The sequence below is a fragment of the Thermobia domestica genome, chromosome 5, assembly GCF_964235325.1.
Source record: "Thermobia domestica chromosome 5, izTheDome1.hap1.1, whole genome shotgun sequence".
Taxonomy (NCBI): Eukaryota; Metazoa; Arthropoda; class Insecta; order Zygentoma; family Lepismatidae; genus Thermobia; species Thermobia domestica.
This window is the reverse complement of record NC_137458.1, coordinates 277,283,441-277,309,637: the sequence shown is the minus strand read 5'-3', so window position 1 is coordinate 277,309,637 and position 26,197 is coordinate 277,283,441. Positions and strand designations below refer to the sequence as shown.

At 35.4% G+C, this 26,197-nt stretch overlaps 1 protein-coding gene across 4 annotated transcripts in view; it reads left to right on the top strand.

Moving 5' to 3' along the window:
* Positions 1 to 26,197, top strand: part of LOC145686642 (phospholipid-transporting ATPase ABCA3-like) — a 274,059-nt gene that overhangs the window by 227,089 nt on the left and 20,773 nt on the right. For 3 of the 4 annotated variants that reach the window (XM_081760118.1, XM_081760117.1, XM_081760120.1), the window contains 2 exons: positions 3,207 to 3,491; positions 13,257 to 13,483. In XM_081760118.1, coding sequence (XP_081616244.1) covers positions 3,207 to 3,491; positions 13,257 to 13,483 — 512 coding nt within the window. Of the gene's footprint in view, positions 1 to 3,206; positions 3,492 to 13,256; positions 13,484 to 26,197 lie in introns of those variants that run through there. The other variant, XM_081760119.1, reaches the window with a different exon arrangement.

Below are 26,197 nucleotides of genomic sequence, written 5' to 3'. Positions count from 1 at the left end.
TAACTAACTAACTAACTAACTCTATGTCCTATGGAACCCGGAGGTTCAATGCCTCGCTCACAAAAGCTCTCTGCCTTCTATCCTTAGCTAACTGCATCCAGTTTCTACTTTGTATTCCAATCTCTGCGAGATCCATCTTAATAGTGTCCTCCCATCTGCGCCTAGGTCTTCCTAATGGTCGTTTTCCGATTGGTCTTCCAGTCAAGACTTTGAAAGCGTTTCTACTTTCTTCCATTCTAGCTACATGACCTGCCCACCTAAGCCTCCTAGACTTGACGATCCTAACAATGTTGGGTAAACCGTATAAATTATGTAGTTCCTCGTTATGAAGTTTCCGCCATTCCCCATTCCCGTTCCTTTTGCGTCCGAATATTTGTCTGAGCATCTTGTTCTCAAATACTTTCAGTCTATGTTCTTCCCTCAGAGTAAGTGACCATGTTTCGCAAGCATACAGAACAACAGGCATTATTATCGTTTTGAATATTTTAAGCTTCAAATTCCTCGACAGAATTCGCGATGACAAGAGATTTTGAACCGAATAGTAACACGAATTCCCTGCTTTTAGTCGACATTTAATTTCTTCGTGAATATGATTTTCGTCTGTTAATATTGATCCTAGATATTTGAAACTATCCACTTTATCAAAAGTATTATTTAATATTTTAACGCATCCATAATTTGCTGTATTATGGTCCCGACGCACTTCCATGTATTTAGTTTTCTCTGCATTTACTTCTAAACCCATGTCTCTGCAAGCGTTTAATAAGATCTCTGCATTTCTTTCTACTGTTCTCCTATCATCACCGAGAAACAGCAGTATAATAATAATAATAATAATAATAATAATAATAATAATAATAATAATAATAATAATAATAATAATAATAATAATAATAATAATAATAATAATAATAATAATAATAATAATGTAGTAGTAGTAGTAGAACTGCTACTATTACTAATCGTTAACTAAGCTTATGTGTCAAATTGAACATGTTACTGTCTCTCTTTTCCCCTCACTAAGAAGGGGGACAGCAAACTGGGACGTCACAGACCATACAGTTGGAAATGGCACTAGTGTATACTAGCTGAAATGCCCGTACTTCGCAAAAGAAAAATGTATTTATGGAATCCTTTGCGAAAAATGTAAACCCATCCCTCCTTACTCATTTCAGTTAAAGTGAAATGATAAAAACTCAGGTCGACCCAAGTGTTAACTATGTTCAAAACTTGATTTTAAATGGTTGAAACATTTCCCCGCTTTGGTTATTTTATGAATAGAATATGGAAAATTAACATACTTAAGAAATTACCCCTCCCCTCTCCTAGAAACAAAATTTTCGAGTACGAGGTTATACATTTTAAATGAAGAGTTTATATAGAGAGTTTTGTCTGCCTAACCTGAGGGGCTTCTCAGATACTCTATTTTGGTTTGATTTTTGAGTCCTTTCGCACTTTGATGAACCACTTCGCAATTTAGAATAGCATTTTAATAAAAGAAATATGATAAAAACTCGACCTGAACCAAGTTCTATGGCCAAAAATTCATTTCAAACGGTTCACCTATTCACCCCATGATGACGAGACAAATGTCGATTAAAAGTGGCAAAAAAAAATATAGAAATTGCCTCCCCTTCTTCCTTGAAGGTGATATTTTCGAAAACGTTAGGACAAACTTCTTCTTATTTTTAATGAGGTGTTTATACACATAGTTTCATCCCCCTAATTTTAGGGATTTTTAAGATATATTTGTTTCAGTATAAATTTTGTACCTCCCTATTTCCCATTAAAATATTATTTTAATAAAAATAACATGAGAAAATCTAGTTCAAAGTAGATATTAACTATGTTCAATAATTTAGTTTATAAGTTTAGCCATTTTTCCGTTATGATGTAGGAGACAACGGCTTTTTCAAATTTATAATATATATATATATAGTAATATCACACGTGCTTGTGTTTACAAACACCCAACATGTGCTCCTATTTACAAATAACCACGTGCACCTTACTATGAAATACTAGAGCTGCAGACGATGGATACGACAGTGACACCACTGGTCATATGACGACGGGGGAACAACAGCGTCACCGTCTCCACTTGAGCGCCTATATAACCAATAGGATTCCAAGGATAGCCATCAGTTTCGACTGATAAAATCTCCTTTCTTGGCTTGCAGTGGAGCAAGTGAAGTGCCTCTCCCAAACCCAAAGCCTTAGCTTCCAGTGGAACTAAAAGTTCCTTTTCCTCCTGGCTTGCAGTGGAGCCTTGTGGGAGACTTTACCTCTCTTTCTGCCTCTGTGAGATTCCTAATCACAACCCGGCTTAGCTGAAATTGAGCTTTATCGGAATTTTTAACCCCTCTCTGCTAACAGTGGAGCAGCGAGTGTCCTACACCCCCTCACGTAGTTTCTACTGAGGAATCCTAAGCTTTTATTATTGAAATAGTAGCGTCAACTTACCTGTGCATGATACTTTTAAAAAAGATTAATGAATACGTGAATACGTGATATATATATATATATATATATATATATATATATATATATATATATATATATAACCTTTCAGAAAGTATATAATTAAAATTTCACGTATTTTCATATTTTTATACTTTTTTCTTCATACTTTGCTTATTTTCAGTTATGTTATAAATGGTAGTATGTTATAAAATAAATTGAAACAAGAAATAGTAAACGTGAAGAAAGCATGTTGTAATTAATAAATGTACATTAATAACATAATATAATCTATATATATAAAAGAGAACGTACAAATCCTTTGTTAGCTCATCACGCTAATACGGCTGAACCAATTTCTTTCATTTTTGGGGGGTTATTAAGATTTGGACCCTAGATGGTTTTTATCATATCACTTTAATTTTCAATTACCAGTGTCTTGAGATAATTGACCATTCAAGTGTCCATAACGTAGAAATCCTTTGTTAGCTCATCATAGCTAAATCTAACCGTATTTATATGCAACCCACATGACCGTGTCACTCGGCGGGTTAACATAAATGACAGGCGATATAATGTTAACATTTACTGCAATCTTTTATGGTTTTTATCATATCACTTGAAAGCGAAAAAGTAAAAATTATCTAAGTAACAAAGTTTATTGCGTTCCGGGGTGACCCCAGCGAAGCGGGGTGAACGCTGCTAGTATCATATTAAATTTACATTCCCTTTTTTCTTTGTTTCAGAAAATTTATGTGACATTGGGAATATCACTAAGTGTTATGAACCTCCCTATACATCATTTATTGCACGTAATGGGTTGGAAGTAGCAATGTTTGTTCTGGATGCACTTTTATTTGCAATAGTTTTGTATATTGTGGAGCGTGATTGTGATGCAACATTTATTAACTTCTGTGCGAATATCTTCAAGACCAAATTAATTGAGAGAACCTTCTCAATTGAAAGTGATGAAGATTTCACTGTAATAACAGATTTAGAAGATGTAAGGAAACTGAGTATTATCGATGCAGGTAAAAGTTACAAATTAAATCTTTAGTAGTCTTTTTTTTTTTTTTTTTATTGGTAACCAGTAGAATTTTTGTTATTTGAATAACTTTTGTTTTGGTTAACAATAAGCGCCAAAGTGTCTCAAACAGTCTTGTTTGTGCGTAGATGAATTTTCTTATGGAAAATAGATTTATTCTTTAAAATTATGTAGGCGCCTGAGTGGATGATTCAAACTAATAAAAAATTAGTTACTTACCAATAAATCCTCCCGTAGGAAAATTAAACACTCTCCACACGTTTCGGAACAAGCTAGTTCCGTCCTCAGCGGTAAGATGACAAGGATGAAAACGGATGGAAGAAGAAAGGTGAAGGAAAAGGAATACATAGCACCAATAAACATAACGTAAAGGATGGATGTCAAAATACCACAAGCGGAGCACAGTGCGAAAGAATGAACTGACAAGGGAAGAGAGGGAGATTATATATCGAAGTGGTTTGTACATCGATCGAAAGCACTAATAACGCCTATTACGAAACTGTAATAAAAGTTTTCCGTATGTATTTGCTGTGCGAGTTATATGAATATACAGGGTGTCCAGAAAGTCCGTTGCTATCCCTAGAAATCGCAAACGATGAGACAGATGCCAAAACAAGAAAACACGTGTTTAACGTATCAAAGCAAAAAAGTATTTTCCCAGGGCCACCCGCAGGGTCCCAGGAGGGGTCCAACTCAAAAATTACAAATAGTGAGGGGATCAAGTAACATATCGAACATAACAGGTGGATTGAAAAGCTGTTGGGGGATGAAGAAAGACAGAAGAAGTCTCGACTCTCTAAAGTTACGGTGTGTAAAACGGTGGACGATCAAATGTCAGCAAAAACGTCATTGTAAAGTCAATGGCCGCCCCCAAAAAAACCTAAAACGGTGAGACAGATGTCAAAAGAGGAAAACACGTTTGTCATCATTCCAACAGTACAATGATTGAAAGTAAAAATATTTGTCCCAGGTCCTCCACAGAGTCTCAGACGGGATCCTACTCAAAATTTTCAAATGGCAAGGGTGTAACCCTATGGTTCAGCTCATCGAATATTAATGAATAAAATTTTAACTTTTTAAGTGAACCTCGTATAAAAGCACTCTTAAGATTTTTTCTCTCAGCAAACAAACGAATATTCATATATGTGTGTGTGTGTCGCGTCTGCAACGGAAGTCTTAGCAGACCCTCTCATCTCTCCAAATAAGGTGCTAAAATTCAGCGCAGGAAGCAAACTTCGTCTCCAAAAATTCCTGCCTATGGGTTGTCATAGTTATTTTTAGCTCTGATATCAACAGTTTGCATCGCAAGCCTCTCTGTTGCGTAGAAACGCGAGGAGATGGAGAGAAAAACTAAGTTAGTCTGGCTGCTGCAACTAATGTGACAACAACGTGTAACCAATGTCAAAAAATAATGTTTTATTTTAACCAGTGCAACGTATTATACTAAATAAGAAAATGTAAAGTTGAATACATATAGGCCAACTAGCAATAAGCCAATTTACGTTAGAATAGTGAAAATATTGCCAAGAGAAGAAAAATCAGAGTTTCAAACGTTTATGTGCCATTACTGATCGTCTATGTGTCATTATTGGCGGCAAGGAGCTAGCTACGCAATGGAAAAATTTCAAGATCACCCGAAAGAAGATATAATGATAGCAAGGAACTTCGTCCCTCCAACTTCAAGTGCATCCCCCTGGAACCCCCAGAAGTTATCTTTTTCCGCATCCAAGTGAGTGAAAAGTGTCAGTGCGAAATTACGGAAACTAACGATGTAGTGAAGTTCAACCGGTAACCCGCGACTACGGCGCCTTCCGCGATTGTAATAAGAATAATTGGGCCAAGTGTTAAATTTTATCAAATTCAATTATTTAAATCAAAGTGCCAAAATATAATGTAACATGTGTTTGTGCAGTTTCAGTGTTGTCTATTAAAGTGAAAAGTGAAATTTTGCATATCCTTTATCAAAATAATTATTATGGTATAAATTGATATTTTCTAGTTTAAGAGATTTTAATTTGTTTTTCTTTCCAGTATAAATCGTTTAATGCCTATGCAATGTAACAATATTAGCATTATTAAATTGTATCGGCATTGAGAATACGATTAGAATCAGTCTTTATGTCGATTTCTCAGAATGTTCTGACCCGAACTCTGAACCGTGTTGTCCAGTGGTTATATGGTCGGCTTTGGTAGAAAGTGCGAACTGCTATTGAAGTCTAAAGGAGACGTCCAAAACATAGAGGATCGAATCCCGGACTGTTATAAATGCCTAAGCCCTCCTAAAGAACTGCAGGACACGAACCTCACATACAGTAATATTTGGCTTATCCCGAACAGGGGCGTACAAGGATCGAACCCTGATACAGTAATATATGTCTTCCCGAACAGGGACGTACAAGCATCGAACCCTGATTCAGTAATAATGGGGGGAGTGAGTCTAGTAGCATATCGTTGGGAAGTTGTTGTTAAATGAAAGTATATGAAACAAGTCTGGACTCTCTACGATAACATTGTGCAAACATCTTGCTTTCTAGTTCTTCTTTCTGTAGTCGGGTTTTAGTTTGATTTCACTTAAATTGTTGTACTCAACGAAAAGAAAGGAAATACCCTACTGTGAGATTCTGCTCTTTGGGCCCAGTAATGCCTAAATAAATAAATAAAGAAATATAATAAAATAAAAGCAAATTAAGAAATAAAGAAAAGAAAAGAAATAACATTTGACATCTTTAAGTATAAAACTGACTAGTTAACATATAATGTACAATAGTTATGCTCGTTATCTGAATTAATAAGTAAAAATGATTCAAACATTTTTTTTTTTTTTTTTTTTTTTCACCAAGAACAGCGAATACGTGCAAGTGTCTCACAGTGACAACAAGTGCCGATTGCAGAATGAAAAGCAAATACGCTCGGAAAAATCAAAATGGGGATGTACATTTTGACCAGCTGTCATTTCGCACATTGTCGAGAGTCGAGACTTCTTCCGTCTTCTTTCGTTTCCCAACAGCTTTCCAACGATATGCTACTTGAGCTCCCTTGCCATTTGAAAATTTTGAGTAGGACCCCGTCTGGGACCCTGCGGAGCACCCTGGGACAAATATTTTTACTTTCAATCATTCTACTTTTGAAATGATAACAAACGTGTTTTGCTGTTTTGACATCTGTCTAACCGGTTCAGGTTTTTTAAGGTGGCCATAGACTTTACAATGACCTTTTTTGCTGACATTTTGACCGGAAGCCATTTTGCACAGGGTAATTTTAGAGAGTGAGACTTCTTCAATCTTCTTTCATTTCTCAATAGCTTTCTAACGATATGCTGCTTGACCCCCTTACCATTTGTATTTTTGAGTTGGATCCTGCCTGGGACCCTGTGGGTGACCCTGGGATAACACTTATTACTTTGATACTTTGTACTTTTGAAATGATGACAAACGTGTTTTGCTGTTTTGGCATCTGTCTCATCGTTTGCGATTTCTAGGGGTGGCAACGGACTTTCTGGATACCCTGTAAATTCATGAAATGAAAAGGAAATGAAATCTTTGAGTTTTACGTCCCGCGGTTATGCCAGTTATGCTAAAGGAGACGGTGATGATGAAATAATGAATGAAGAAAGTGGGAGGAAACGGGAGAACCCCGAGAAAACCTCCACACACAGTGTTTGTCCACCACAAAGTTCACTTGGCGCGAGCTGGGATCGAACCAGGAACCCCAAGCACCAGAGGAGAAGGCTCCACCACTGAGCCCCCCCCCCCTGTAAATTCATATAACTCGTACAGTATATGCATTCGGAAATTTTTTTATTACAGTTTGGTAATAGATGTCATTAGTCCTTTCGATTGGTGCATAAACCATCTTCCATTTCGATATATAATCTCCCTCTCTTTCCTTGTGAAATGAAGGAAGCGTGATCTCTATGTTACGTCACTATTGCCAGATCCAAACAATACAGCAAAAGTAGGTACCAATATTCTATCAATGTTGCCAATATCCAGATTTAAAGGCGGTTTTTATTTATGAAAAAAATATGATTCTTTAATCTCCCGTTGTTTCTTTGTTTTTGCTGAACCTATCACATTAACGTGCTTCATATTGTATGTATGTTGTTTTAAGAGAAGCCAGTCCCGACATGCCTTCTTCTTGTGACTGTTTGAACTCGAGTGTTAATATTGCGTTTGGCCTAGATATGAGGATTAACATTCGCATGAACACAATGAATACCTGACTTGTTTAGTGGATCAAAAAATAATTTTTGAATCTGGTAAGATTTTTTTTTAATCTTTTCGGGGGCGGGGGTGCATCTGGATCTGGCAATAGTGACGTAACCTAGACATCGCGTTTCCTTCAACCCAGCTCATTTTTTTGCACTATGCTCTGCATGTGTTATTTTGGCATCCATCGTTTTTGTAATATTTATTGGCGGTATGTATTCCTTTTCCTTCACTTTTTTTTCTTTCATCCGTTTTTATCCTTGTAATCCTACTACTGAGAACGGAACTAGCTTGTTGTTCCGAAACGTGTCGAGAGTGTTTAATTTTCGAACGGGATGATTTATTGGTAAGTAACCTTTTTTTTTTTTTTTTTTTTTTTTTGTTAAGATTTATTCTTTGTTTATACTTTCTGCAAATTTGAAATAATTTCTAAAATCAATTTTCCTAATAATATTTTTTAATAGTCGAAAATGTAATTGTTTTCTGTACCTATGATACCTAGGAATGAAAAAAAAAAATAAGATATCTTGTATAAAAAGGCTTATTTCACTTTTATTTATATTTTAACTTTCTCTCTAGTTAGAAGAAAGTGTATATTGTAGAATTATTTTTCCTGCGCACTCATGACTAGTTAAAAAAAAGTTTTGCATCCCAGAAATAACTAACTGTAAGTAGATATAGAGCTTCGAAAACCTTTACTCTTCCTTTTAATTGGAGATTAACTGGTCACTTCCATAATAAAACACTTTCAGGACATTTGTGATTCAAGCAGACCTTCTTCACAAAATTCAAAATACAGGGTGTTTCAAAATGAATTTCGGGGTTTTAGGAAATTGTAGTATTTATTACTTTTAACATACAATTATAAATAATACACCAAATAAAAGAACAACTTAAACAGTTTTTGTTACAAGTGTTCAATGTAAGCACAATTCGTCACAGGGCACAGATCGAGTCGATAAGGGGACTTCTTCCCAGGGGCGGATCCAGGACCGACTTCTGGGGGGGGGGGCGTGGGTTGTCATACTGCTACTTTTAAGGGCTCTAAACTTTGGGATGGGTTTTACTTATATATACAAAATAAGAAAGCTTCCTCTTCTGGGGTGGGTGGGGTAGATCGCTTCCCGAACTTCGATCAGTGTGTTTGGATCAGTAGTTGCCACAATTACTTCAATCCTCTTTCTTGGTAGCTGAGGCACATACACATGATCGCTTATGAATTCCCAAAGACAAAAATCGCGTGGCGTCAGAATTGGAGAACGTGGAAACCATGTGAAACAAGCTCTGTCATTCGGCCATTTGCGGCCAATCCAGCGCTCAGGTGCAGCGTCGTTTAACCAGTCTCTTCTAACGGCAGACAGAGAAAACAGTCCATGCGCATGCATGCGTACAAATCTCTTTGAGTTGCTCTTTCATTTGATTCATTTTTTTTTATAATTATAACTTAAATTGTAATAAATACTACAAAACCTTAAAACCCTGATATTTATTTTGAAACACCCTGTATATGTCATTAAGTCTGTTATTGGACGTATAATCAGTATTTGACGTAAGTAAGTAAAAACAAAATATATAGTTTATCTTTTTTATTTTGTCTAGACATAACATTGATCAAAATGAAGTGAATAAAAATCATATGTTTCTAGGAAATGATACTCTTAATTCACAAATGAAACTATATTTCTGAATATTGATACATTATTTTTCAGTGCCATATTTCACTGACGATATACTTTCTGTTGTAAATATATAGAGCCGATATAAATACCGATAAATGACAAATATAATTGTAATTCGAGTACTGCGTATAATGATGCTTCAAATCTTTATCTAGTGCACTTCAATTATAGCACTATACCAGTCAGAAAATGCTAGTGAAACTGTGTTCTCTTTCTATAACAAATTTCAATACTACCAGATTTATAGTAAATACATTAACTCAAGGAGAAAGAGTAGAGTTGTTAACATTATTTTTGCATATTCGATTACGGGGAATAACGAGAAGAAGTCAAAAAGTAAAAGGGCTTTCACAATTTCTTGCACTAGGGTTCGGTAACACTGCTAGCAACCAGCGCTAAATTAGTGTCGTCTGCAACACTTCTGTACAACGTGTCACTCTTATTTCCGCGTTAGTCGCTGGAATGTAGTAGACCGTTAAACATGGTAGCTCCATTGGCGATCTGCACCAAGGAGAAAATGAAGGCAGTGATTCTCGCTTTTTGTTTACAGAAGGTGTTAAATCTGCGGAAATTATTCATCGAATGCATGCGCAGTATGGTAACAGCTGTTCATCGCAAAACATAAGGCACAAAAAAATGTTGGACATCTCTTGTAAACATTTAGCTCGTTATCGTGGCGATGGGGATGGATTTTTAGAGCAAATTGCTACTGTATATGAAACTTGGGTACATCATCACGAATCGGAAAGTAAGGTTGCGAGCATGGTTTAAAAACATCCATCATCACCAGAAGTTAAAAAATTTAAACGTCAACCATCAACTAGTCATTGATGCAGTGCAAAATTGGTTACAGGTGCAACCGAAAACCATTTTCCCGCCGGAATATATATATATATATGTATATTCAAAAAAAAAAAAAACTTGTAAAACGTTGGGAAAAGTGCGTTGAAGTGCAGAGTGACTGTGTAGAAAAATAATGTATGTTTCAGTTTTCTATCATTAGAATAAATGTACCTTTTTTCAAAAGTCCCTTTACTTTTTGACTTCCCTTCGTACAAAATATTAATTGACAAACTTCGTTAACTTATTAATAGAATATTCCTCAAGTAATGTTCCTTCAAATTATGTTTCTTTCCAATATTTCAAGTACTTCGCTTGGGCACTTTTCGTCAGAGTCACAAGGCTTAGCTTGTTTTCTTAACTAAATTTCTCTCCTTGTTTTTTTTTTTTTTTTTTTTTTTCTTATCTCAACAGTAGTACAATGTTGCAATTTGTTTTTCTACTTATATCGGTTGCCTTTAAGGCTCCTTTTGATATTAGAAAAGAGTCAGAAATCCGAGGGTGCTAAATCCAGTGAGTAGGGAGGCTAGTAGAGAAGGGGAATGTTCGTTTCTGGGAACCATTTTGCCATTGTAGAAAAGCATCCAAACCAACGCGACGGCTAAACTTCGGAACACCCAAAACACAACTTACAGCGTTGTTTCCAGCAATGGTAGGAGCGGTGGAACAAATGTGTCTGTTCTCAAGGAGCTTATTTTGAAGGCAATTAAGTGAATGTGTACCTATATTGTGGTAATAAATAGTTAAAACGAAATTCCTGGAACTTTTTGATTCTCCCTCGTACCTCTGTTAAGTTAAAAGATATATATATATATATATATATATATATATATATATATATATATATATATATATATATATATATATATATATTGTTGAAATAATAATTTTACATAAATACCATTAAAGATTAACAATCTAACTGAAAAGTGCATAAGGGTAGCCTAAAGTAGACTAAAAGAGTAGTTGAAGGCAGGGGCGGATCCAGGACCGACTTCTGGGGGGGGGACGGTGAGTTGTCATACTGCTACTTTTAAGGGCTCCAAACTTTGGGATGGGTTTTATTTATATATATAAAATAAGAAAGTTTCCTCTTCTGGGGGGGGGGGCGATCACCCCTGGTTGAAGGAGAGACTAAACAGTTGTTTCGAATTTTTTTATATCAGACATTAGTCGTAAAGGTATTGTATGCTATTGATAAGTTTCTCTGTTATAGACTAAAAATTTACCTTCAAAATTTTGATATTAGTGACAGATTATAACCGTATATTTAAGATTTTAAATTATGTACAGTTACCGAACGTTAAGAAAATGTTCAGTTAAACCTAATAAATTTAAATATATAAATTAAATAAATAATAACTGAATGATATCGTATATTAGGTTGATTCATTAGTTCGTACCATTTGTTTTGGAACATTTCCCGTATGTTGAAGGTATCGCAGAACAGTTGCCTGCCCAATGTCCATCTTCATGACCAATTCCCAGATGCTTTAACGTGGATCACGGTAGATCAAGTTAAAGCCTCATCAAAGTGGGATGGGCGATCAAAACGTGAAGGCACCCTTCAGGTCAAAATTTCGGAACCTATCAAGTAATTTTCGGGTGGTCCTTTCAGCAACAGCGTCCTCCCCATACGTAGCACTCATTTTTCTGGATCATCTTCGGTACTAGAACTTCTGATGAACTCACAGAGAATATGTTGATGATCCTATACTTCAAATCCTGAAAAACAAAAAAACTGATTAGCCCTAGCATAACCACAAATAGTGCTACACATTACTGATAACACAGCTACCATTTGATAAATTCCATAGCACTGTCTTTATCACTGACATCTGTCAAAACAATTCCTGACAATGAATGGCACGAATTAATGAATCAACCTAATAATGCAATGTTAGCTTAATTACTTGTCAGATGTTCTACGGATCACTATATTCTTGTCCCCTTCGAAAGCAAATACAGGGTGTTTTAAAACAGCACCGACAACGTTTGGGAGGTGATTCTTGACACCTAGATAAGATAAAAAGTATAGACCAACTTGGGTACAGAAATCCGTCATTTCGGAGTTATAGGTTGCCGAAAATATGAAAAAAAAAATGAACTTTAAAGGTCCATATCTCCAATACTATGAGACCTACGTAGTCAGGTCAAGACTTCACTAGGAACTAGTATGCACCGTATCTAATATCCATGTTTCAGAATTCTGTCATACTTTTGCAACAATTTTTAAAGAGGTAGTTGCTGAGTACTTCAAATTATATGCCCATAGCCAAACTCCCTCTATAAAAATTGCTGCGTGAGTACCGCAGAATTTTGAAATATGTATTTTAGGATAGTGCACATACTAGTTCCTAAGTGAAATCAACCTGACTACGATAGATCCTATAGTATTGGAGCTGTGGACATTTACAGTTCATTTTTTTTTTTTTTTTTTTTTTATGTCTTCGGCAGCCTATAACTCCGAAATGACAGATTTCTGCACCCAGGTTGGTTTATACTTTTCGTTTTATCTTGGTGTCAGGAATCATCTCCCAAATGTTGTGAGTGTTGTTTTGAAACACACTGTATATCATTTTCTCAAAAAATAAACATATGTTAATACTAGTATACTTATATTTTAAAGAAAGCATTAATGAAAATCACTTTAATTTTATATTGGTATTGATAGAAAAAAATAGATTGTTTTAATAACTCAAGGTTATCAAGATATTTTATTGAGTAAACAGAGCAATAAACTTCATAAAACGTCAGACTTGGGAAAAAACTGAAAAACGTTCATTTATGAAATTTTAAAACTCTGTTTGAGGTTTTCAACTTTAGTGCATGATACATTATTCGAACTAAGAGAATCACAAGAGCAGATTTCGAGGACACTTGTGACCGGCGGAGCACAGTTTAAGAAACAGTTTAGATTACGTGCCACAACTTTAATACTTGGCTTGATCTAGCATTCTAATGTGAACTGAAAATAATTTTAATATCGCAATAGATGTTTAATGTTAGTCAATTTTATTTTAGGGAATGAGCGAAACATACTGGTGGTAAACAACCTAGTGAAACATTTTTGGCGCAGTCCTGCTGTTGAAAAGGTGTCATTCAAAGTAAGGCCTGGAGAATGTTTTGGGCTCCTTGGCCCAAACGGAGCTGGTAAAACAACGATATTTCGCTTAATGACTGGAGGTGACATACCTAATGAAGGAAATGTTTCTTTTAGAGATCATAGTTTGAACCAAAACAAGTCAAAGGTAAGGCATGTATATAAGTGCACTACACTCTCGCTAATCCGACTACATAGATGGGGGGACCGCGATTGCTCAGTGGTAGAGCATTCACCTCAGGTGCTTGGGATCCCGGGTTCGATCCCAGCCCCTGCCAAGTGAACTTTGTGGTGGACAAACACCGCGTGCGTGGGTTTTCTCGAGGTTCTTCCGTTTCCTCCCACTTTCTTCATTCCACCATTTCATTCATTACTCATCATCACCGTCTCCTTTAGCCTAACCGGCATAACCTTGGGACGTAAAACTCAAAGATTTCATTTCATTTTACATAGATGGGGCAGAATTATTGAAAATACCAGTTCACTGAGGGCGCTTAATATTTGTGACGTATTGTTCTTGTTGCCTATACTCTAGGGTTGCCAGATCTTAGTTTTTCCTGTAAGCTGACATTTTTCTGGCACGTTTTACGTTGTACGTTTTTATTTTTCCCGCAAAATGAGTTCTTCCTTTTTTAATATAAATAATAGAAGTGATAATTCTGGACAGAACCGGATTTAGGTTTGGTGAGGCCCTAAGCTATTGAAGGTAATCGGATCTTTTGTATGTCGGCTATCCTTTGTCAAATGTTGTTTTAGGGAGCAGGCTAGTAGGGGCCGCTCCATTACTTATATCGTATAAGTACACTATTGATGTATGTAATCTTATTTTATGTATTTTTATCTTATTTTTGGAAATGTACATCGTTTATTTTTCCTTTAAAATTTTGGAGCCAAAGGAAACCGGAAATCCATGTTTTCTTCATCAAAAACAACTTTCATTTATTTAAACATTCCCTCACGGCACTAATTAACTATAATTCCAAGAAATTAATTCTATACCCTATACAATAACACCAGCTAAGTTGATTCACCTAATACTAATATTAATAATAACAATGATAAGTATCTCCTTTATAATCAAAATAATCTGAATTGCACAGAAACCTCTTCGATGTAAATGAATAACTCAACTAACAAGCTCTATTTTGCACATAACCAACCTAGGCACACCTTCCGGTACACCCACTATGTTACGACTTGTCTCACCTAAATAAAGGAGAGAGACGGGCGATGTGTACATATTCTAGTGCCCTACTCAAGCTAGTAACATAACTAACATTACATTCAAATCCACCTTCATTTAAATAATTTCATACTAAAATCCGTTCTAATCATCTTATTGTAATCCATCTCCTCTTGCCGATAAGCTGCACCTTGACCTGAAGTCTCTTCTAGCACGGATAATGAGGGTATCTAACCTCTCTTCAAATACCATCAACTACGGCGGTATACAAACTGTTCTACAACAGCAAGTAAAATATATCGTGAATTGTCGATTACGGGACAGATTCCTCTGAATAGTCTAAAATACCGTCAAATCCTTTGAGTTTCAAGAACATAACTACTATTACCTAGGTATCACACTTTACATTAAAAATAATAAGGTATCTAATCCTAGTTTAACAAATAATTTCATAGCCTCAAACATCCGGGCTCTCCACTCTAAATAATAATTTCACCTAAATATAAAAAAATATTATTATATTCAAATATAACTACACCTTAACCGTCAATTAATCTTCCCTCTGACCCCCTCGTCTCACCGCGGCAGCTGGCAGAAATTTCGCCGGATCTTCTTGAACCTTGACTGCTTCAAACACCAATTAATAAACAAAAGCAAGTACTGCGATCGATTACACTTAATTATTTCCCTTCAAGGACCAATAATCTTTTCCACTCAATCCGGATAGCTTAGGAATGGGGCCCTAAGCTATAGCTTGTTTAGCTTATGCGTAAATCCAGCACTGGTTCTGGACACATTTCAAAGGTTTTTAGAAGTTAGTGCGAAAAAAAATAATTGGAGGATTTCTCATACTCCAACTCAACTCAAGATGTAACTTACAGGTAGTACTCAGAAATGCAACATAGAAAGTGCTAATCGGTATCTCAACCTTATATTTAGGAATAATTTGGTTTTAGCATCTTAGCCTTCGATTGTCAACACCGTTTCGATCATACGTTGCAGTTATGATATTCTTTCCGGTCATGATATACTAATGTCATAACCAGAAGCTACTGTAAACTAGTACAAGCGAAACTCCAAGTTGTAAATTTCGATATGTTCTGCCAAGAATCATTTGATCATATAAAAGAGGATGTTGGACTGTTAAGACACACCAAAATTTTCATTAAACTACAATTAAAAGGCAATAAATGAACAGTTGTATCAAATTGCTCGTTTCTGCTCTTTCGTAGAACTTTTAGTTTTTCCTAACCAAGTGTCCGTTTTGTTTCGTAAATTAGAAAATAAAGAGAATAAAATATAAGGAGTGAATAAATGATACTTGCTTATATTATAATGTTAATATTTAAAGTATGAAAATATTTACTCTTAAGAGAGAGAAAAATTGGTTGTTGAATTCTCGGTAGTAAACGGATTAAGTTAGATGCATCTTTTATATATATATATATATATTATATAATAAAGTCACACTGACTTTAATCAAGCCACTGATACAATATAAAATACAGAATTATGAACTGAATAGATCAAGCCTCTCGAGAAGGAAGACCTCCATGCATGCACTATGAACTTCCTATATGTTGTTTCTGTACATAACTGAATCAAAATGTTTTTTTACTTACAGGATAAATGATGGCTTTGATATACGTAGACCATTATGATGACTTAGTAATTTTGTCAGTCAACCAACTTGATGATACTTAGAATACAGATTATAACGTCGCTTCTGACCAGATCTGACTGTTCTGGCCCTTTGTTTATTTTATGATCATCTTATATATTTTTGTTTTGGCCTTTCACGTGTATGAGATCCTTGTTTGTTTCTATATTTTGAGTTTGTCACTTTCGTTTCTCTCATTTCACTTCTTTGAAAGTGAATTTACTTGTTCTGTAGAAGCTTAGCATGTTGCTTTTATTTTCAATAACAAAAAATTTTTAATATACATAGATGTATTTTTTAGAATTACATTACAGTTTTACTTGCAAACTTTCGAACTTGATTTTCTCTAATTTTGATGTCATAAATAGCATCACGTCCTACGTTGTATTCATCAGCGTCTGATAACATCCTCTTTTCAACCTATCTATTCTTTGCATATGTGTAAGGGTTACATGTTTCTTTACGCATACTATGATTGAATTCACTAATTTGCGGCAAACGACTTTTCTATGCTTCAAAAACTTAACTATATACAAATTTAAATTTTCATATGGAGCCACATCGTTGTCTTCGTGATGTATCAAACTCACTCTTTCTACTCTAGGGGATATTTCTATTTTATAAAGAAATTTGTAGGAGTAAAATCTAATACATATAACTTTAAGATTTTTTTATTTCCCTCGCCCAGTTCTACATGTCAAACTCCTGACTAACTTTGGCGTACATTGTTCAATTATTGCTATCAAATCATCAAATGATCGTCGCATTTTCTTGGAAAACTTCCTGCTGTAGGAAACGCTACAACAAACAGTCACATGGGTTTAAATCTGGGTAGTTGGAGGCCACTCTAAACTAGTTTCAAAGAAATATGTTTAGTGATTTGAAATCACATTGTTGTTGAAGTTTGAATGGAGAAAAATTAGACAATTGTATGCGGACTAGCTCCATCTTGTTGGAACCATTGCTGACGAATTGACAACGGTTCCGACTTAGTGGACGCCTAGTCCCCTAGCCGGAACCGTCGTCAAATAGAAACATGGGCGCTTGAGTCACCAACTGAATTTTCTGCTGCAGTGAAAGTCTCGTGTCCTCTATTACTATACTACAAGAATCTGAAAAATACAGATAAAAATTAAATTCTAGACTTTGTCAATCATAAAATACAGAAATTATTAATGTAAACATACCAAATATTTCTAAGAATAACTTGAAATCACGGGGCTTTAAAGTTTATTCAAAGAACGTTCAGTACCTCATGTAAACAAATACACGTGGAGATTGTTTGATTTTATTGGTTAGCGAGCCTTAGAACACCCATGCGGCAGAAGAAAATAGTCCTTGCTTATAAGGCTCATTACCAGAATTCCTTAGAATTAGACAACAGAAACAACACTTTATCTAAGAACTAAATTGAATTAATGCAATAAAAGAGAATACGCATGCATTGAAAGTGGTTTTGACCCAACTTTAGCGCGATGGTAACAATATGGTCATATGTGGGGAATAAGTAAAACATTAACAGGGTACAAGCACGTGCTTCTCGAAAGAAGCGCTGACCGATAGCCAATCATCCGATGACGGCGGAGTAATAAATACAATTCTGCAATGTTTACATCAGGATCAGAAGGTTCGTTGAATGAACTTTAGTTGAAACGTATATAAAAATATATAATGAGGAATATCAAAACAATCAGTATATATGGAGTCCCCATTTTTCTTCATTTGATTATTTAATATTGTTACCCAAGCGATCACGAGCCAAAGATCTTTTTTTTTTTTTTTTTTTTTTTGTTTGTTTGTTTTTTGTTATTTTTTCCCTGCAACTTACAGTACCAGAGGAGTGAAGTACCACACTACTCCACCCAACACCTCAGTGGGGCGAGAACACGTACTAGTTCAAAACTCGGGAAGACCCATCTCACTCAAACGAGCCTGACTACCCACATTTTCTTCCAGCTTATGTTACCGGAGACAATAACTCACTATTCTAACCAACCCATTCAATGGGGCGAGAGTTTGTAAAACCTTATATAAGTTTGTTTGCCAGGCAGTGATATTGCCTGGAAAATGCAGCTTCAACGGGATAAAGTAGCATACGCTTTAGCGCATGGAGCATCACCATACTTAACAAGTGAACTTATTCAGTTGTTGAAGGAAACTTAAATATGCGATTCAGGAATGCCGTAAAAGGGCAAGTGTGCACGCGTTATTGTACATGGGAGTTTTTAGGGAATTCTTCAGACATTTTATTTTTTGACCTTTTAAGCGCTTTCAAAAAGACGCTTTTATCCTTGAACTTAAAAAGATTATTCAAATCTCAATGAATGGTCCAAATGTAAACTTTACATTTCTGCATACCTTCGAGACAGAAATAAAAACGTCAAATATTCTGCAATACTGGATATAACTGTGGACAACTTTGGATGGAACATTAAGGCTACATACAATTGATGTAACGAATTGGACAATCATTGAATTTCTACGAGCTCTGCTTAACATTTTTTAAGGATGTTCCAGCACTCTGTATCGAGTACATCCCATAGAGGCTCAGAAAATTTTCCAGTAAAGTTTTGTTCTGTGTTGTCTTGAAAATACAGAGCGTTCAAATAGTCTCTATACACCTGAATCGTGGCAAGTCAAAGTCACATGAAATAAAATTTTATGCGAAGGTTTGCAACACTGCTATATTATCGCCTTGCGTGAAGTTCCTTTCTTAGATTCCAGTCGGCAAAGTGACGTTGAAGTGATTGTTGCATCTAGTTAGCGGTCTCTGAAACAATGGTGTTAACTTTGGAAGAACGAATATTCCTGGTTGAGCATGTGTTCCGTGAACAAGGTGAGTACAAACAGACAGTCAAAGATAAGTTTGTAGCTAGGTTTTCGGATACACCTGTTCCGAATCGTCACACTGTAAGGGCACTAATCGATAAATTTAGAGACATTGGAACGGTAATGGACTATGATCGAAGTGGTAGACCGTCAGTGCTCGATGAAGAAAAAATGCTACACATATCGGATGCAATGCAACGTAGCCCCCATAAGCCACTTTGAAAACTTGCCCAGGAAGAAGCAATAAGTGTTGGTACGGCACAAAAGGCGGTTCGTAAGAAACTGCGTCTTATCCCGTATAAGGTGAGAGCGGTGCAGCAGTTACTTCCTCCCGACAGTGTAAAACGAGTGCAGTATTGATTGTGGATGGTTTACACGGTTTGTTATGGACAAGTCTGACGATGTTTTGGATAATGGTTTTTTTTTTTTTTTTTTTTTTTTTTTTTTTTTTTTTTTTTACTGATGAGGCCTGGTTCCATTTATTAGGTTGCGTCAATGCCCAGAACTCACGTTTGTGGTGTGCAGAAAACCCACATGTCATAGATGAAGTTCCTCTGCATGACCAGTAGGGGTGTGGATTGCAATATCCAGAAAAAGAATAGTCGGCCCCATATTTTTCAGACAAACAATAGATTCAACTCGTTATTGTGAAATTATTCACCAGTTCATGGGAGTACTAACGGAAGACGGAATTCGTAATGCTTGGATACAACAAGATGGCGCTACAGCACACACAGTTCGCCAATCCATGAGATTACTACAAGAGGTTTTTGGAGATCGAATAATTTCAAAGGGATTGTGGCCACCTCGGTCTCCTGACTTGTATCCTCCGGATTTTTACTTCTGGGGTTATGCAAAGAATTCTGTTTATAAAGGGAACCCCTACACGCTACAAGAACTCGAAACAGCTATTCGAGATTTTGCTCATAGCATTCCACATGAACAACTTGTGAGAGTATTTGAGAACAAGAAGAAACGTGTGCAAGCATGTTTGGAGGATCATGGGGGACATTTCCAACATTTGCTGTGAAAATGTGTGTGTATATGCTACGCCCTGTACATAGTGCTTTTATGCCATAAAATATAATAAATTTTGAGTAAAATAATTTTCTCGTTGCTTTGAATATGTGACAATTCAGGTGTATAGAGACTTTTTGAATGCTCTGTAGTAGTGGTGTTGTCCAGCGAGTCATTGGCACTTATCTGTATCTTTTGTCATATATTCAGCATGTCAGGAAGAATAAGAAATTCCCCAGCTCTTCAAGCTATAAGATCGTATCAGGAACGTTGGAAGAACATAAAATGCCTAAACTTACATTTTCTAAACCGTCTGCTTCAGTAGTAAAACCTTATCTTATTGAATTTCAGACTGACAGTTTCCTTAGTCCATTTCTGAACAACACTTTATTGAACGTTATAAAAAATGTAAGTAAATTTGTAAAACCGTATAAGCTTGTAAAGCTTTTAATTCTTCGAGTTTGTGTATACGAATTGATGTGGGAAATGAAGAAAATCTTCTTCCTGTGGTAAAAGTTGATATTGGGTTTACCGCACATACGACGATAAACAAACGTCAACCAAGAACATTTGGCTTTCACCGAAATTGCAGAAAGTGTCTACAGAAATTTGTTCTTAAACTTCTGGAGAAGACGCCTTTAAATTATAATTGACTAGAGCTCTTTCATGTTTAGATTTTAATGTTTCTTCAGGGTCTGATGTTGAAGCGAATCGGATGAAGTCTCTTTTAGCTGAACTAATTGAAAATATTTGGTTAGGTGGTGAAAGGGCAGTTAGTGTTGTGAGGAAGTTCAAGAGTTTTGTTCGAATCCAAACTATAAAACAATTACGAGTCAGTATTCTAGAACTGGTCAGTGTTTGGATGGCTTTTGGTTAAAAAATTCGAATATTTCAGAGTAAAATGATTGAAAGATGTTATTAAAAAGATCTTGTTATTTATTTATTTATTTATTTATTTTTAATGAAAACTCAAATCTAGAAAGATGATTTTCAATCAAAGCACAATTGTAACAGATAATTTAAAATGACAAACTTTAGTAGCACTCAGACTTGTGTACGAATCGGTACTTTCTCGGGTGCTCTTGAGAACAATCCATAAGGAAATCCATGATTAATTATGTACGAAATACTCGTAATCGTTTTGAAGAAGCAACAAATTAACGACGAGAAGAACAGAAAAAGAACGAGAAGAAGAGAAAAAGGAACAAAAAGAAGCTGAAGGCAGGAAAATAAAAATCATTCTGAACGAACTTGAACTTAAGAAGACTAAAATAAAAAAATAAAAAAATAAATAAAGGTGTGCGCAATATTGATGAGGAAATAAAGCATTTGAAGAAGTGAAATGAATTACATAGTACTATTACTATTTTCTAAAGATATGTTGTTAATATACCGCAGCCAATTGTATGTACCGGAAGAGATTTTCTGGATTATAGGGTAGTTCTAGGCAACCCTATATTACCAAAAAGGACCTCGAACCCAGGACCTCAGCCAGAGGACTCCAGTTCGAAAACGTTACAGTACAGAAAGAAACTGTGTTTATACTTCGGGTCATTAAGGCTATCAGAAATCATACTCGAACAACATTCAAGAGTATGACTAATATCTCTATTACAGAAAAGGGGAAATAAAAGAGAAATGATGATAATTGACAAATCCTGAACAATTATTCTTTGTTTTATATCTACCTGCACTTGATTACATGGAATAGGACAAATTGTTACTACAATATGCTAAATGCATATTATGCTGGATGTCTTTTGCTTAATAACACTAGACATTTATTTCTATAAATGATTATGAGACAGTAATTAGAAGAACGATATCTACAGCGACACTGTTCTAGTTTGTAAGACGAAATTTTGCAATTTATGTTTTTCTGTAATTTACTGAGTTAGTTAATTTTGTCTAGGAGTTGAAAGATTAAATCAATCTCATAGCAACAGTAATAAATGAAAATTGTCATATTTACCTGATGCAGCCAGAAACTTCTTGGTCCTAGAAAAGATAAAAATAGTTTTTCTTCTCAATCTTTTATATTAAGAAAACAAGGCGTTGGCTAGAGATTGCATCCGAACAATGTCAGAATTGTCATAGTAAGTCGAACTGTACGGAAAAGGGTAGAGTAAAGTGATTTTCTTGACTTGTTTAATCGTGATTGGTGATGGACAAGAATTTTAGATCGTACGTGGGATGGTTTAGACGAGTAGAACGCATATCTGTTTTTCGGATCCCGTTATGATTTTCGTTCTTTCGTTTTCTTTTCTTTTTTTGCTTGTTCTCAATTTTTGGTTTTATCGATTATGACAAAATAATTGTGGCTTACCACAGTAGAAGTAAGGTTTCCTTGAGGGAAATTTTAAGTAGTCTATGGTTCAACGCACTTCTATGGTAATATTTGTCATCCTGTTATTATAAAAGCATTGTATGCAGAAAAATTATTTCATGCCCAAGACCAACCAAGAGAAATACAAATTTCGATACATCTATTATTTGTGTATAAAACTACAATTTCATTAAATTTAGTATTATTATTAGGATTACTGCATAATTTAAATGGAATAAAGATGCAACTCGTTGCAGTACACACACCCACCTTTTTTCGGTGAGTGGCTTAGTGAGAGTTTTTGCTTTCATATATTGCGAATCTTTCCATCACCTTTCTAAACTTACAGATTCAAGTTTCAGGGAAGATCACGTTTCTTGTTTTGAGCACGAAATTTTAATAGGCAAGTGTTCTGTAATTTCATAATGAAATACATTGGATTTGTTTTTATAGTATTCATTGTTCTTCTTGATTAGGGGGAAAATATAGTACTTATGTATTGTTGTTGTCATGTTTTCTTGGTCTTGTTTTCCAATCAATATGGGAAGATCTGTATGGCTAATAACATATCAGAAAAAAAAAGTTAAAAGTGTTCTGGAAAACCGGGAAAAGTTAGGGAATTCTTTTCCCATAATTTTTGTTGCCACCTTGAACTAGTGATTCCATGTAGTAGTGAGCTTTTTAAGTTCTAAAATTTCACGACACACCGGTTGGGAACTACTGATCTAGTGGAAGGGGGTGAAGAAATTCTGTTAATTAGAGAGTAAAATAGTGAGCAATAGTAGGTGCAAACAAAATGTAAAATCCACAATAAGTCAGGTAAAGAAGATATGGAAGAAAACAAAAACATCTAACAGAGGGTAACCAGTCTTCCCTATTTTAATGAGATTGCTGCTTACTCAGAAAGCAGTCCGGTGACTCCCCCCCCCCAAAAAAAAATAGAGCAAAACGTCTTTCTTTTAAAAATGATTTTTTGGTTCGTAGTTACGTGGTGTAATTTTTATGTTCTTAATCCCCATAGTTGAGTATGCATTTGGAAAGATTTCAAAACTTTGTAAAATAGTTTCATATTTTTCAAATAGTTGACTCAGTAGTTTGAAAAGCTATAAACATCTTCCTCAGTGGCAAGAATACCGACATAAGAGTGACTATACCTTTGGAAAGATATCAAAACTTTGTAAAATAGTTTCAAATTTTTCAAATAGTTGACTCAGTAGTTTGAAAAGCTATAAACATCTTCCTCAGTGGCAAGAATACCGACATAAGAGTGACTATACCTTTGGAAAGATTTCAAAACTTTGTAAAATAGTTTCAAATTTTTCAAATAGTTGACTCAGTAGTTTGAAAAGCTATAAACATCTTCCTCAGTGGCAAGAATACCGACATAAGAGTGACTATACCTTTGGAAAGATTTCAAAACTTTGTAAAATAGTTTCAAATTTTTCAAATAGTTGACTCAGTAGTTTGAAAAGCTATAAACATCTTCCTCAGTGGCAAGAATACCGACATAAGAGTGACTATACCTTTGGAAAGATTTCAAAACTTTGTAAAATAGTTTCAAATTTTTTAAATAGTTGACTCAGTAGTTTGAAAAGCTATAAACATCTTCCTCAGTGGCAAGAATACCGACATAAGAGTGACTATACCTAGGTGGATTGTCAACTTACACCGTTGAATTATTTTCTAAGTCGTTTGCCGAGTGACCCGTTTTATTATTTTCTAAGCCTGGTCACCCTATTCTAATACGAACACCAACATGGAACACCCTATTCTAACAGGAACACCAACACGGAACACCCTATTCTAACAGGAACATCAACATGGAACACCCTATTCAAACAGGAACATTGACATGGAACACCTATTCTAACAGGAACATCGACATGGAAACACTGTTCTAACAGGAACATCGATATGGAACATCCTACTCTAACAGGAATATCGACATGGAACATCCTACTCTAACAGGAATATCGACATGGAACACCCTATTCTAACAGGAACATCGACATAGAACACCTCATTCTAACAGAAATATTGACATGGAACACAATATTCTAATAGCAATATCGACATGGAACACCCTATTCTAACAGGAACATCGACATAGAACACCCTTATTCTAACAGGAACATCGACATGGAACACCCTATTTTAACAGGAACATCAACATGGAAATCCTGTTCTAACAGAAACATCGACATGGAACTGAAGAAAAGACTAAACAAAGCATATGCGTGGAGTGTGGCGTAATGTAGTTGTGAGACTTACTCTAGGAGAAGAGGAAAAACGGAGATTAGAAGCCTTCGGAATGTGGTACACTATAAAAGGTGTTAAATATTGGATGGGAGATAAGGTATCAAATCAAGGAATGTTTGAAATAATAGGAAAAAAGAGGAGTACATTGAAGAATATTTCGAAAAGAAGAGATAGAATGATTGGACACATTATGAGACATGGACATGGGCGCCCGGAGTGGGGAACAATTGCCTCTGTATTTTCGAAGGACATTCAGTTCTTCGAAATATATGTCGGAATATATTAGATTTGCTTACTCGCTCACTCCAGTATTTAATATATTTACTGTTGTTAATAAAGTTATGCAATGCACGTCAATAATAATTGTTTTGCATAAAGTATTATCTATATCACGACTTTAATTGTGTGTCGGTCTTTTGTCCCCTCGTTTCCTTTGGGAAAAAAAAAAAAAAAAAAAAAAAAAAACTTGCGGACGTTTCTGGACAAGGAGAAATTACGCTACCAGTTATGTAGGAAATGACAGAAAGAAAAATACCTAGAAGAAAGCCGCAATTCTAATATACGGATCAAGTAAGTTTTAGTATAGTATATAGGGAAGAAAAAGTACGGGAAAATTAAAAATCTGACTCAGGATAGAGAAGAGAGAAAAGGTGCGTTAAACCAATAAAAAAACTTTGTGCCTTGAGAGGAAAAAAAAAGAAGCATTTTTTAATTTTTAAATATTGGAATTGTTTGATGAAAGAATTGAATTTTTCATGGGGACGTGATTTTACTAACTCTTTTCGGGCTATCAGCTAGGTAAAAGTATTAACACTCGACGTTTCGAATGCAGACATCGCATTCATCTTTAGGGATTGTGATGAAGAGACTGAAGACATAAGCATGTGTATATAGAGACTACTTAGGGGCAGATCCATGAATGGGGCTTGTGATTGACTCCTGATTGGCATTACTCAAACCAGTGAAAGACAACCTTCACCTGCGCATTCCTAGTGTATACCGTATACCATGTGAATGTAGCAGAGAATACATAGGACAAACTGGACATACAATAGAATAACGATGCAAAGAACACAACAGCTACATAAGACTTCACCAACCCGAAAAGTTAGAACTAGCAGAACATAGCCTAGAGCAGCATTTCCCAACCTTTTTCAACTTGCGGCACACTGGGGGGTGTAACTTGAATTCTCGCGGCGCACTCATAGATATTATATGCAAATATAAAATACCATGGTAATTTTTTTCTGTGATTACTGATCTTCTCAGAGATGAAAGCTCGATCACTGGTTTTTCTCCATGCTAATTCATTATGTTTATTTTTAGTCTAATTTTAAAATAGAAAACAAATGCAATGAAATGTAGGACTCAGATTTTTAAAAATACGCTTTCTTTTTCGAAAACCGTATCCAACCTTTCACTAAGAACGAAGATCACTAAATAACGAACGAACAAACAAATGTCTTGTACTTTTAACTTTGCTGTTTTAACCAAAACCAGTGCATATTATTGCAATCACACAGCTTGCGACGCGTCGAAGTCAAAACACAGCTGTTGAACATGCGAATGAGTGTTCTACGAACGTTCA